The 15,122-nt window shown below is 40.2% G+C and overlaps 1 protein-coding gene across 1 annotated transcript in view; it reads left to right on the top strand.

Moving 5' to 3' along the window:
- CenB1A (Centaurin beta 1A) overlaps positions 1–15,122 on the top strand; it is a 316,525-nt gene that overhangs the window by 168,456 nt on the left and 132,947 nt on the right. The window contains exon 5 of the mRNA XM_067141489.2: positions 572–800. Coding sequence (XP_066997590.2) covers positions 572–800 — 229 coding nt within the window. The remainder of the gene's footprint in view (positions 1–571; positions 801–15,122) is intronic.

Raw genomic sequence — 15,122 nt, 5'->3', positions numbered from 1 at the left:
TGCTGAAGCTAAAAGTACAGGGATTTTATCAGTCCCCTCCTAGAACTGTTCTCTACAATCCTAGCTATCCATTCTTTGTTATGTCATTAATCTGTCTGGACAAGGCTGGTTTTTATAATTATGTTTTACAGCGTGGCAAAGTCCTCCAACTGGGCAACACAATGAATTTCTGATTCATGCATGTTGGGAAAGTATCATGGACGAAGGTTCAAGGTTTGGTTTGGTAACTAATACCTGATCACCTATCCCTGCCAATTTTTACTCACCAAAGATGTCTACTATCTATTTACAGAATCATGAAGATAAGTAATAGTAGTAATTAGTAATAATTGTGAACCATACATTGAAGTGTCAGCATTATAAACCCCTCATGATGAATGCTTTTCATTTTCTGTCTATTGGTTTCAAAGTGGGTTTTTTGTTCCATGAAGAGCCCTTTCCACACGTTTTGGATATTACTGTTTTCCAGGGAGGTTGATAATTGCTTTTCCCCTAAATATGGCAGTCTTCACCACAACTATCATTCCCACTTTTTTTTTCCCATCTGTAACAAATAGCATATCATTTACAGAGACATCAAGAGTGTGAAGGAGTCACGACACTACTTTGAGAAGATTTCGGTTGACCTTGATGCTGTGCTTACTCGGAACTCTCAAGCACCACGTAGCCGACCTCATGAAGCAGAGGAAACTCAAAATCTACTCTGTGCTACACGCTCCTGCTTCAGACACACAGCACTAGACTATGTGCGTGCACTGAGTTTACTTCAAGCCAAAAAGCGCCATGAAGTATTAGGAACGGTAAGTTACATATTTGCAGATCAGCAAATAAACAAAATAGCAAAATAACTTTTATTTGCCCATTGCATTTTATGAACATACTGTTATTTTAATTACACTGGTGGCATATGGAATTAAATTACAGAATATAAAATAAATAAATAAGTAAATAACTAAATAAATAAATAAATCCTGTAATGTGTTCTATACTTATTTCAGGATTTTTTTTCACTTACAGTTGAGACTGTTTATACGTAACTCACTTGTATGTAATCCTGTTTTATACATAAATTTCTGTAGGTTCCTAAATAATAAAACTTAAATCATGTTATACATAACAGATTTATACGTAATTCGGTGTTATACGTAGTAATTTTGTGAAATGCAGTTGATTTGTGTGTAATAAATTTAAAATAATATCACACGTGTGTTTTTCCTGTTATCAAAACATGGGCAAGTTAGAAATGTGATACGTTAGAATCGGCATTTTAAGAGGCGGGATATTAGTTCCAGATGTGGAAGGGGCATGTTGCAAAGGTGTAATGAATGTCATGGAAAGCAAGTGACTGTACAGCATTAAACTAAAATAGAAAGATTACGAGACACCTGTTCATGAAATCCAGATGATTTGCACGTATGTACATACATAGATAAATGTCTTTATTGGCGTAGTTGAGGTCATTAGCCCTTCTCTTACACTAAACCAGTTAGTATTAATTATGATTCTAATGTATAATATAATTAATACTAGATAAAGCATAATTAAACACAATCAAAATATAACTGAAATAAAATACACCCCAGTAAGACATAAATAATAATAATAATAATAATAATAATAATAATAATAATAATAATAATAATGTAATAACACGATCAACGAAAGACCAGAAATGCATAGTTGACTCATATCCTGCTGTACCTCTTAACGCTACATTAAATGACACTGTGGTTGGTATTCTTCAAACGTCATCTGGTAAACGGTTCCATTCTCGTGCAACAAACACAGAAAATGAGTTGTTATATGCGGTAGTAAAATGGTGAGCAATGACGAGAGGTTTTATGTTTGAGTCCTTGTATTTCTGTTATGAACATTTGAGAAGTAATGGAAGTATGAAGAAAGGTAAGATGGGAAAGATGTAGTAAGAACTCGGTGGAGGAGAGACAAAGTATGATGATAATGACGAATATGGAGTCACGACCACTTCAGTTCTATGAGGGTGAATCAAAAAGTAAGTTACACTAGTTCACCGCGAGAACACTGTGTGTCATGACTGTGGCCAGTCCGAAGCAATCTACAGTAACTGCTGACATGTCCGATAGGATGGTTGGTGTGTATCCCATCGTGTTGTGTGTGCAGAGTGGACTAGGCGTGTGGCGTGTCAACTGGATGTTCACTCCGATTTGGAAATGCATGCAATGATCAGGTTGCTATGGGCTAAACGGCTCAATTGCACAGACATTCATTGTGGAAATCACTGCTGTATATGGTGAGCGTGCAATTCTTCACCCAGGTATTGTAAAGTGGTGTAAGCAATTTGTCGCCGGACGCACGGATTTTGCGGACGAACATCGCGAAGGCAGGCCTGCAACGTCCAGTACCGTTGCAAATGTTGACCATGTACATGGGATCATTGGAGAGAATCAGCGCATAACACTGCAGGAAATTGCCAGCATGCTGAACATTTCGTATAGCAGTGTGTTCTCCATTGTTCACCAGCACCTTGGATTTTGTAAACTCTCTCAAAGGTGGATCCCATGTCTTCTCACCGATGTTCACTTAGGCACGTTTCCAATCGTCACTGGCATTTTTGCAATGGTATTCTGTGGAGGACAATGAGTTTTTGTGGCAAATCATCAGGATGAAACATTGATCCACCACTTCAGCCCCGAAAAAAAGAGAACATCGATGGAATAGGTGCACACCACATCACCACCACGAAAAAAGGAAGGTTCAACTTTCAGCAGGAAAGGTAATGGCGGCAGTGTTATTCGATATGAAGGGTGTGGTCACGTGGAATTTATGCCAAAAGGGAGGACAATGTACTTGGATTCGTATTCGCAAACATTGAACCACTTGCGTAAGGTAATTAAAGAAAAGCGGTGGGGAAAATTGAGCACCAGTGTGGTTTTGTGGCACGATAACGCAACACCTCATATGACCCGCCAAACGTCCGAACTGCTATAGCGAATCTAGTGCGAGGTATGGCAACATCCTCCATACAGTCCAGACTTAGTGCCATGCGTTTATCATGTGTTCGGTAAGCTGGAAAAGGATCTTGATGGGTGGTGATTCTAAAACGATGAGGAGGTGAAAGCAGCTGTCACTAGGAGGTTCCATAGGTGATTTCTACACATCCAGAATCAAAAAGTTGGTTGACCGTCCCGAGATATGTTTGGGGATTTTGTGGAAAAGTGAACTTACATTGTATATTGTCATAGCCATGTTGCCTATGTATAGGTAGTTTCATAAAGGGCCATAACTTGGAAGTGTAACTTACTTTTTGATTCACCCTTGTAGGAAAGATAACACATGGTCATATTTTCTTAAATTGCATATATATCTCACACAAGCATTTTGAATATGCTGTAGCCTTAGGGAGAATTGTGGCCTCACATCATTGAAATCAAAATCACAATCCCCAAAATGTGGCATTACAAGAGTTTTGATTCAGCTCTTTTCAAGTTTTATTGGAAATATATGTTGATATAAAGAATGTAAAGTTGAGAAAACTTTTTGGCATATATGTAAGACATGTGCAGACCAAGTCATGCATTCATCCATGATAACACGGAGCTTCTTCACTTGTGATACAAAAGGAATTACAACATCCTGAACGATTACTCTTGGTAACGGATGTTTACTCATACTTGTCATTTGATTTTGCTGGCCAGGAAGGATTACAGGCTGTGCGCAGCAGAGCAATCACTAACAGCCTGTAAACCAATGTTTAGGAAGTTTTATATTTTCCTGAAGGTCTCCTGCGGTAGAGTCTGTGTGGAGTTGAAGGTCGTCAGTGTACATATTGTATTTGCAATGCTTAAATTCGATGATATGTCGTTCACAAAGAGTGCAGAAAAGAAGAGGTTGAAGTACAGAGCTTTGAGGGATTCCTCTGTTCATGTGGCACCACGAGGAAACGATTCCATTATTTCCATTTGCACATTGTTGCCATCTTGAAGATAGGAATGCATCCAAGCAATTGTATTCTAAGGAAAATGTAGAGCCTTCAGTTTTACAGTGTCTACACAAATACATCTTCATTATAGACTGTTATGCCTTTCAGCATTCAGTCTGCAAAACTCTGTGAATTTACTAAACACTTCCACAATCTTCTATTTGTAACTAGCTCTGTGGCTGCATTTAGTTCCTCACCTCTTATCTTTAAATCTGAGTCCAGTCATCATTGTCTTAGTCTCTTACTTCTCTTACCCGCTATGACTATGTCCTTTATTCTCCTAGGTAACCTATCCTCCTCTATTCACCTTACATTACCGAGCTCGATAGCTGCAGTCGCTTAAGTGTGGCCAGTATCCAGTATTCGGGAGATAGTAGGTTCGAACCCCACTGTCGGCAGCCCTGAAAATGGTTTTCCGTGGTTTCCCATTTTCACACCAGGCAAATGCTGGGGCCGTACCTTACTCGAGGCCACAGTCGCTTCCTTCCCACTCCTAGCCCTTTCCTGTCCCATTGTCGCTGTAAGTCCTATCTGTGTCGGTGCGACGTAAAACAACTAGCAAAAAAAATCACCTTACATTACTAGCGACGTGACTGCAAGATAAACACAGCCAGTACCTGCGCCCCATATTCCCTCAGTCGTGTTTGTCCTGTTATAGTGTGCAGAATGTAGCCTCGTGGTGAACGTGACAACATAATGGCACGACAACGCCATTTGACCCCGTTTTGTAGGGTAGAATACTCGGCCGTCTGGAAGCAGGCCAGGCACAGACCGAAGTCACCGTATCCTTGAATGTGCCACGAAGTGTCATTTCCAGGCTTTGGAGACGACTTTGAGACACAGGAGATGTTAGTCATAGGCCAGTACCAGGTCGACCAAGGGTAACCACCCCGCGACAGGACTGATATCTGGCCTTAACTGCCCAACGAAATCGGAGTGCACCTGCAAGACAATTGTCGGCGGAGCTTGCAGCCGTCTCAGGGTTTGCCGTTTCCCGGCAAACTGTGTACGGGAGGCTCAGAACAGCAGGGCTGTTTGCCTGACATCCAGCGGTGTGAGTCCCGCTCACTCCAGCACAGAGATGGGCCCGTTTACTGTGGAGCCGTCAACATCGAAACTTGATCGTGAATGAATGGAGGCATGTGCTCTTCACAGATGAATCCCGCTTCAGTTTGCAGAATGATTCCCGTCACACATTAATCTGGAGAGAACCGGGTAGCTGATACAACCACGGGAACATTGTGGAATGGGACCAGTATGGTGGTGGTGGCATCATGGTGTGGGGCGCCATAATGTTGAATGGCCGTACAGTCCTGCACATCTTCATGGGTGTTCTGAGGAACACTGTTTATGCTCGGAGATACAGGGATGAGGTACTGAGACCACACGTTCGACTCTTCAGAGGTGTGGTTGGTCCAAACTTCCGCTTAGTGGACGATAATGCCCGACCGCACCACGCTGCTCTGGCGGATGAATTTCTGGCTGGGGAAGACATTCATCGCACGGACCGGCTAGCGAGGTCTGCGGATCTGAATCCTATAGAACATGCCTGGGGTGCATTGGGGAGGCGAATTGCATCCCGTCAGCCTCCATCAAGGACCCTTCAAGACCTTCGCATTGCCCTTTCGGAGGAATGGTATCGACTGCCACAAGAGCTCTTGGACCATCTGATAGAGAGCTTGCCACGTCGCTGCGAAGCATGTGTGGCCGTTAGGGGTAACCATACACCCCATTAACAGCATATTTTTTGGTTAGTTGTTGTCAAAGGTGTACCTTAGGTATCAGAACCTTTCTGACACTGCTTTTTGTACAAGTTGTGTGACATATGGTGTGTGAGTCAGCTTCTGTTTTTTCAGCAATTTGTCCGACATTCCTATCATTTGGTATAGCCTCGTTTAGTGATAATGCATAACTTTTGGACATTAGTGTAGTTTAGTTTACAGGGTTTTGAAGATCCCTTCTTCAGTAAATAAATTTAAAAAATAAGTGAATTTAATAAAAGAAATAGCCAGTTTCAGTTGGTTTAATCCCAGCATGTTCAATAAAATCATTAATAAGGCAAAACTAAAATTAGCAACTAATCTTTCTCCGGATAAGCACAGAAAACCAAAGTATGCAACATTCACATACACAAACCCAATTATTCATCAGATTGTTAATTCTTTGGAAAAGCATGAAAAAGAAATCACTTTCAAAATGCAAAATACTTATCAAAATTTATTTTTCAGTCACAACTCAGTTAACTAATAATTGTTATTCTGGGTCAGGTATTTACAGACTCAAGTGTTCAGATTGTGATTTTTCATACGTTGGTCAAACTGGATGAAGTTTTTTGACTAGATACGCAAAACATTTTAATGTCCAAAAACATAATAAATTCTCTGCGATGAGCAACCACATGAGAGACATGGGTCACTATTTTGCTACAATAGAACGAGACGTAAAAATAATAAAAAGAATCAAGAAAGGTAGGCTTATGACAGAGTATGAAAATGTATATGTTTTCTTGGATCAACATTTCAATAAAAACCAAAACTTAAATGATGTACTGGATAAAAAAGCCCTCTTTACGAATAAATTCCAATGTTACTACAAAAATTAAATCTACAAGATAATAAATTCCTAAAAAAATTTAATGCAAAATCAGTAAACGCTCCCATCAAATCGACAAACATACTACTCCCCTCCTCTCCCTCCGACACCAATAACTCTCCCCCACGCGCAACTAACAAGCCCATAGCTCTGCCCGCCTTCCAATAAGACCGCACAGTTACAACACGAGAGGTAGGATCCCTATGGGAATGAACAGCCATATCAAGTAGGACCTTGGCGATTGCCAGTTATCCTAAAACGCTCAACACGAGAATTTAACATTTCAGCGGTCTAAAGGGTAAGTGCTATCATTGAATTAGCCACTAGTCAATTCCTTCATTTTCAATACTCACCTTTCAATAAATAAGAACTTTTTCCTTTTTACCGACTTTCAGTACACACTCGGCTTCTCATTCTTCACAACATCCGCTACAATTTGATCTTTCCCTTTAGACCAGCCTACTTGTTATTCAGTATGTTCTAACAACAACGAATCATGCTAATCGTATCAAACTTCTCCACAAACACCACACATTAAAAGAAGATGGCCCAGTGAAGTCTGCTTTATACTTCAGTTGTTATTGTTGCTTTAAATATGTAACATGAAGACTATGTCTCATAAGAAGAATTTCAGTCACATTTGCATATACATTTTAGAACACACAGCAATTCCTCGAACTAAGGACTTTAGCCAGATGATTTTAAAAATTTTAATAATATGTCTTATCAATCAATCAATCAATCAATCAATCACTACTGATCTGCATTTAGGGCAGTCACCCAGGTGGCAGATTCCCTATCTGTTGTTTTCCTAGCCTTTTCTTAAATGATTGCAAAGAAATTGGAAATTTATTGAACATCTCCCTTGGTAAGTTATTCCAATCCCTAACTCCCCTTCCTATAAACGAATATTTGCCCTAATTTGTCCTCTTGAATTCCAACTTTATCTTCATATTGTGATCTTTCCTACTTTTAAACTTATTCGTCTACTGATGTCCTCCCACGCCATCTCTCCACTGACAGCTCGGAACATACCACTTAATACCAATACAAATGGTCCGTTATTGGACATTATAAATTTTCCAGCTAACTCATTCTTGGTTGCCTGCGTTTCGCCCTCGTGTGCTAAGTTAGGCTCGTCAGTTGGGACTTAGCACACCACCCAAGACGCAAGGCTAGTGCATACCGTGGAGGCCACTGCATAGGCTACTTGAAGCCACCAGCAGTGCCAATGCACTATGAGAGCTATGTCTCATTTTCAAAAATTGATGCCTGCCTGGCCATCAAATGATGTAGATGTTGATTCCCATAGGGAACCTAAAATAATTGTCCCGAATGAGTAAATTTATAATACCAATACAAATGGTCCGTTATTGGACATTATAAATTTTCCAGCTAACTCATTCTTGGTTGCCTGCGTTTCGCCCTCGTGTGCTAAGTTAGGCTCGTCAGTTGGGACTTAGCACACCACCCAAGACGCAAGGCTAGTGCATACCGTGGAGGCCACTGCATAGGCTACTTGAAGCCACCAGCAGTGCCAATGCACTATGAGAGCTATGTCTCATTTTCAAAAATTGATGCCTGCCTGGCCATCAAATGATGTAGATGTTGATTCCCATAGGGAACCTAAAATAATTGTCCCGAATGAGTAAATTTATAATATCAATACAAATGGTCCGTTATTGGACATTATAAATTTTCCAGCTAACTCATTCTTGGTTGCCTGCGTTTCGCCCTCGTGTGCTAAGTTAGGCTCGTCAGTTGGGACTTAGCACACCACCCAAGACGCAAGGCTAGTGCATACCGTGGAGGCCACTGCATAGGCTACTTGAAGCCACCAGCAGTGCCAATGCACTATGAGAGCTATGTCTCATTTTCAAAAATTGATGCCTGCCTGGCCATCAAATGATGTAGATGTTGATTCCCATAGGGAACCTAAAATAATTGTCCCGAATGAGTAAATTTATAATACCAATACAAATGGTCCGTTATTGGACATTATAAATTTTCCAGCTAACTCATTCTTGGTTGCCTGCGTTTCGCCCTCGTGTGCACTAGCCTTGCGTCTTGGGTGGTGTGCTAAGTCCCAACTGACGAGCCTAACTTAGCACACGAGGGCGAAACGCAGGCAACCAAGAATGAGTTAGCTGGAAAATTTATAATGTCCAATAACGGACCATTTGTATTGGTATTATAAATTTACTCATTCGGGACAATTATTTTAGGTTCCCTATGGGAATCAACATCTACATCATTTGATGGCCAGGCAGGCATCAATTTTTGAAAATGAGACATAGCTCTCATAGTGCATTGGCACTGCTGGTGGCTTCAAGTAGCCTATGCAGTGGCCTCCACGGTATGCACTAGCCTTGCGTCTTGGGTGGTGTGCTAAGTCCCAACTGACGAGCCTAACTTAGCACACGAGGGCGAAACGCAGGCAACCAAGAATGAGTTAGCTGGAAAATTTATAATGTCCAATAACGGACCATTTGTATTGGTATTATAAATTTACTCATTCGGGACAATTATTTTAGGTTCCCTATGGGAATCAACATCTACATCATTTGATGGCCAGGCAGGCATCAATTTTTGAAAATGAGACATAGCTCTCATAGTGCATTGGCACTGCTGGTGGCTTCAAGTAGCCTATGCAGTGGCCTCCACGGTATGCACTAGCCTTGCGTCTTGGGTGGTGTGCTAAGTCCCAACTGACGAGCCTAACTTAGCACACGAGGGCGAAACGCAGGCAACCAAGAATGAGTTAGCTGGAAAATTTATAATGTCCAATAACGGACCATTTGTATTGGTATTATAAATTTACTCATTCGGGACAATTATTTTAGGTTCCCTATGGGAATCAACATCTACATCAACATACCACTTAGTCGAGCAGCTCGTCTTCTTTCTCCCAAGTCTTCCCAGCCCAAACTTTGCAACATTTTTGTAACGGTACTCTTTTGTCGGAAATCGCCCAGAACAAATTGAGCTGCTTTTCTTTGGATTTTTTCCAGTTCCTGAATCAAATAATCCTGGTAAGGGTCCCATACACTGGAACCATACTCTAGTTGGGGTCTCACCAGAGACAAATATGCTCTCTCATTTACATCCTTACTACAACCCCTAAATACTCTCATAACCATGTGCAGAGATCTGTACCCTTTATTTACAATCATATTTATGTGATTACCCAAATGAAGATGTTTCCTTATATTAATACCTAGGTATTTACAATGATCCCCAAAGGGAACTATCACCCTATCAATGCAGTAATTAAAACTGAGAGGACTTTTCCTATTTGTGAAACTCACATCTTGACCTTTATTCCCATTTATCATCATACCATTGCCTACTGTCCATCTCACAACATTATCAAGGTCATTTTGCAGTTGCTCACAATCTTGTAACTTATTTATTACTCTGTACAGAATAACATCATCTGCAAAAAGCCTTATCTCTGATTCCACTTCTTTACACATATCATTGATATATATAAGAAAACATAAAGGTCCAATAATACTGCCTTGAGGAATTCCCCTCTTAATTTTTACAGGGACAGATAAAGCTTCACCTACTCTAATTCTCTGAGTTCTGTTTTCTAGAAACAGAGCCACCCATTCAGTCACTCTTTTGTCAAGTCCAATTGCACTCATTTTTTCCAGTAGTCTCCCATGATCTACCCTATCAAATGCCTTAGACAAGTCAATCGCGATACAGTCCAATGGACCTCCTGAATCCAGGATATCTGCTATATCTTGTTGGAATCCTACAAGTTGGGCTTCAGTGGAATAACCTTTCCTAAACTCAAACTGCCTACTATCAAACCAGTTATTAATTTTGCAAACATGTCTTATATAATCAGAAAGAATGCTTACCCAAAGCTTACATACAATGCATGTCAAACTGACTGGCCTGTAATTTTCAGCTTTATGTCTATCACCCTTTCCTTTATATACATGGGCTACTATAGCAACTCTCCATTCATTTGGTAAAGTTCCTTCATGCAAACAATCGAACAAGTACTTCAGATATGGTAATATATCCCAACCCACTGTCTTTAGTATATCCCCCAAAACCTTATCAATTCCAGCAGCTTTTCTAGTTTTCAACTTTTGTATCTTACTGTAAACGTCATTGCTGTCATAGGTAAGTTTTAATACTTCCCTAGTATTAGTCACCTCCTCTATCTGGACATTATCCTTGTAACCGACAATCTTTACATACTGCTGACTGAATACTTCTGCCTTTTGAAGATCTTCGCATACACACTCCCCTTGTTCATTAATGATTCCTGGCATGTCCTTCTTGGAACCTGTTTCTGCCTTAAAATACCTATACATACTCTTCCATTTTTCACTAAAATTACCGTGGCCACCAATTATGCTTGCCATCATGTTATCCTTAGCTGACTTCTTTGGTAGATTCAATTTCCTAGTACGTAATTGATACCCTAGTTGGGATGTGTTTCCTATCGTCAAATTGAGGAAGAGTATTAGTTTTTTTACATTATGCAATAGAACCATATTATGTGAATTTTATATTGTACTACAACTAATATTTCAATTTTTGTAATATGACTGCTTATTTAGTTTAAGTTCACAGATGTACATTTTAGCATTTTACATGTTAATTTCAATCAGGTATCTGATTTATTCTTGAGATGATACAATGGCTGATGATGCCTAATAAGAGAGGTGAAACATGCACCATTCTTTCTATTTATTAAGGATAAAATCCTAATTTTATGACTTTAATGTATTGAAAAGTTGGTCAATCAATAAACATATATTGTTATTAATTTAACATAATTACTTTCAATATGGAACCACAATGATTTTTGTCACATGCAGGGATGGGAATACTGCCGATCTCTTTATTCACTTTGTAGGTGTGTAACCAAGGGCTTCTAAATTTCCAGTTTCCGGTGTCCTTTTCAGCTTAATTTTTTTTCTTCTCTCAATTCATTTTCAAATTTCTCCATTTAACAATTAGTTTTTAATTTTTAAAATTTTTTTTTCCAGTTAATTTGTTCAGAGAGGATGGTTACCTAGTTGTACTTCTCTTAAAACAACAATCACCTCCACCAACACCATCATCATTGATTGAGTACATGAAATGTATTTACTAATTTCTCATTGAATGATTGATCTTACTGGGTGAGTTGGCCTTGCGGTCAGGGGCGCGCGGCTGTGAGCTGGCATCCGGGAGATAGTGGGTTCGAATCCCACTGTTGGCAGCCCTGAAGATGGTTTTCCATGGTTTCCCATTTTCACACGAGGCAAATGCTGGGGGGGTCTGTACCTTAATTAAGGCCACGGCCACTTCCTTCCAACTCCTGGGCCTTTCCTATCCCATCGTCGCAATAAGACCTATTTGTGTCGGTGCGACGTTAAGCCGCTAGAAAAAAAAAAAAAAAAAAAAAAAAAAAAAAAAAGTGATCTTGCTACATTTATTGGTATTGAAGTGTGGGTTTGCAAATTTTGCTCCATTCGGCCAGGATATATAAATAAAATTGGAGTTCTAAACAGTCATTCACACTTGAAATTGAATTTATATAATTTGATATCATCAGCAAATAATAATAATAATAATAATTTTGAGAACCAAGTTTACTGGGAATGTTGTTTAGAAATAAGAAAAACATCAAGGGACCTAAATTGAAGCCCTTTGGAACTCCAAATTTTACAACGAAGTTTTAAGAGGTAAAGTTCCATTAGCTTACAAACTGACTTATGGGCTTCAAATACAGAACTAAAAGACACATCAGAAATGGATCTAAATTAGAATCTATTTATTTACTAATTAAACAATCACGATCTACTTCGTCGAAAGCCTTTCGAAAGTTGTATAAATAGCATCTACATGGGAACAATTATAGATATCGGTAGATGCAAACTGTACAAAGTTACATAAATTGGTTACTGTAGATTTTTTTTTGGTGTAAAACTGTGTTGATGACATGAATCGTGTAGTTTCAAAAACCCCTATCTCCAATTTTCACGAAAATGGAGATAAAGATTGATTTGATTTTGCTGTGGGCATGTCCACCGCTGTGTACTATTAGTACGCATCAAAACCCGCTCTAACAGTTCGAAATTCAATGTCAAAGTACGGGGTTATTTTCATATTCCGCCATCTCCAACGCCTTGCGCTCGGCGATAGATAACATAACCCGCCATCTCCGCCGGCCAATAGGAAGGCAATACGTAACCATGTGTTAGGCGCGTGAGGAGCACTTGGCGCGACAGTGAGGAAGCATTTGTGTTGACACAGTGTCGTGTATTGTCTATTACTAATGGATTCACCTCATAAATGTATTGAGAAGTGTATCCCTGGCAAGGGTAGGAAGAAATTACGTAACGAGCAGCAGTGGAAATGCAAGGAAGCAAAAATATCAAGGTATGTTTTCTTATAGTAACATTATGTTATTACGTTCCTCTCTTGTGAGCATAATTGTAGAACTGTATCAGAAACTGCACTTTTGGAATAAGCTTTAGAAAACATGTATTACTGCATGAAGTCGGCGCGCGGTGTTGTGTCGGACCGGTCGTTCTCCTGTCACAAAAATGGCCGCAGTTCGAATCTCGGCCAGTGCACGTTCGATTCCTGAAAGCCCGTACTATTGTGGCTTTGTGCAGCTTCTGATATTACATTCTATGGTCACGTTGAGAAGCGAACTTCCCTTTCATTTTCGATGCAGGTCATTCATAAATACCTATGATATTTTAGTAAACATACATATACTCGTAAGTGAAAAGGGTATTTATTACACAGGTACTCGTCGGATGGACCTCCTGTCACACCAATGTGCGGCCATAAATCCAAGGCCTACCAGTGCGGAGATATTTCTTTGTTGGATGTGAAGAAGTTTCATTCGGTATTCTACTCTACAGCATCAAAACTGCAGCAGGATAGTTTCATTATCAAGCATGTTTCTTGCATACCATTGGCGAGACGCAGGCCGGGTAACAGTATCAGGTTCGGAAAAGCTCACACATTCAAGTACACTATTCGGAAACGGGATGGAACGATGGCACCAGTTTGCCGAGAAGCATTTATGGGAGCTCTCCTATTGAAGAAGGACAGAATTCAAGGGGTACTAAAGCGTCATTTTGAATCTGGGTGAATGTCTGTGGAGAGAAGAGGGGGAGACAGAAGAAGCTATGCCAGTAAACCAAAACGTGAGCCCATCTGTAAATTTGTTGAATCGTTTCGTGCTCAAGAGCCGCACTACTGCAGTACCAAGTCAGCGGCACGTATGTACCTGCCATGAAGAAATGTGGAGACAATACAATACTACTGTTGAACCTGAATTGCAGGCAAAACACGCCTTCTTCAGGAAGATCTTGAATCGTAACTATAATATTGGTTTCGGAAGTCCGAAGACTGATGATTGCTCAACTTGCTCACAACTAGACGACGAACTAAAAAATTGCACATCAGAACATGCAAAAGTTGCCCTGCAGACCAAGAAATGAGTCCACAAGTTAAAATACAGTGCATTCTACGAATATTTAAGAGAAGAAGATAAGTCTATTCAGTCTGTTTCCTTTGATTGTCAGAAGAACATGCTATTGCCCAAGCTAAAGACCAAAGTGCTTACTTCAGCAGGCAAATAAATGTGTATAACTTCACTGTAGTGTCTGGAAGCTCTAAGACGTCACTGACGCACGAAAATGTGATGATCTATTCATGGAATGAAGCTGACTTTCGTAGAGGTGCAAATGCAATTGCAAGTTGTTTGTTTGATCTGTCACAAAAAAAATTGTACGCCTATTTGCAGATGGATGCGGCGGACAAAATAAAAACAGTATTCTTGTGGGTATGGTTAGTAAGTGGCTTCTATATGCACCAGTGAATATGAAAGAAGTTGAAATTTACTTTCCTGTAGTTGGTCATTCGTTTTTACCACCCGACAGGGTGTTTGAACGTATAGAGAAAGTTGTTCGAAAAAGAGAAGTTATCCTTAAGCCAGAGGTGAAAATGAAAATGAAAACCTACAACCTGTTTTCCAGTCATTGACCGGGTCAGGGATGGAATGAGTGATGCAGATATAGGCTATTAGTACGAAGGGGTCGCCACTCCCAAAGTGATTTATTAATGACTGATAGATTCTATGAAATGAGAATGGAGAGTGTTGCTGGAATGAAAGATGACAGGGTAAACCGGAGTACCCGGAGAAAAACCTGTCTCGCCTCCGCTTTGTCCAGCACAAATCTCACTTGGAGTGACCGGGATTTGAACCACGGTATCCAGCGATGAGCGGCCGACGCGCTGCCGTCTGAGCCACGGAAGCAGCCTTAAGCCAGAGGTATACAACAATATTTTCAGTGGACATGGGAAGCTTCTCCAGCCTGGTTGTGAAGTACCAATATTTGACTGGAAGACTGCTGTTCGGCATGTTTTGAAACCTGTCGGCTCGTGGCATTTTCAGTTCAGTCCTGCGAAAAGAATTTGTCTAAAAAGGAAGAAAAGCAATATAATGGTACAAGGGGAAGTTGCTTACCGTTGCACATTTGGCCAGCCAAAGAGTGTGTTAAAGAGAGGCAAAACCTTTTCTGGACTGGTTCCACAG

This window comes from Anabrus simplex, chromosome 2, assembly GCF_040414725.1.
Source record: "Anabrus simplex isolate iqAnaSimp1 chromosome 2, ASM4041472v1, whole genome shotgun sequence".
Lineage (NCBI taxonomy): Eukaryota > Metazoa > Arthropoda > Insecta > Orthoptera > Tettigoniidae > Anabrus > Anabrus simplex.
The sequence above is the reverse complement of the archived record's forward strand: the minus strand, read 5'-3'. Positions and strand labels throughout refer to the sequence as shown.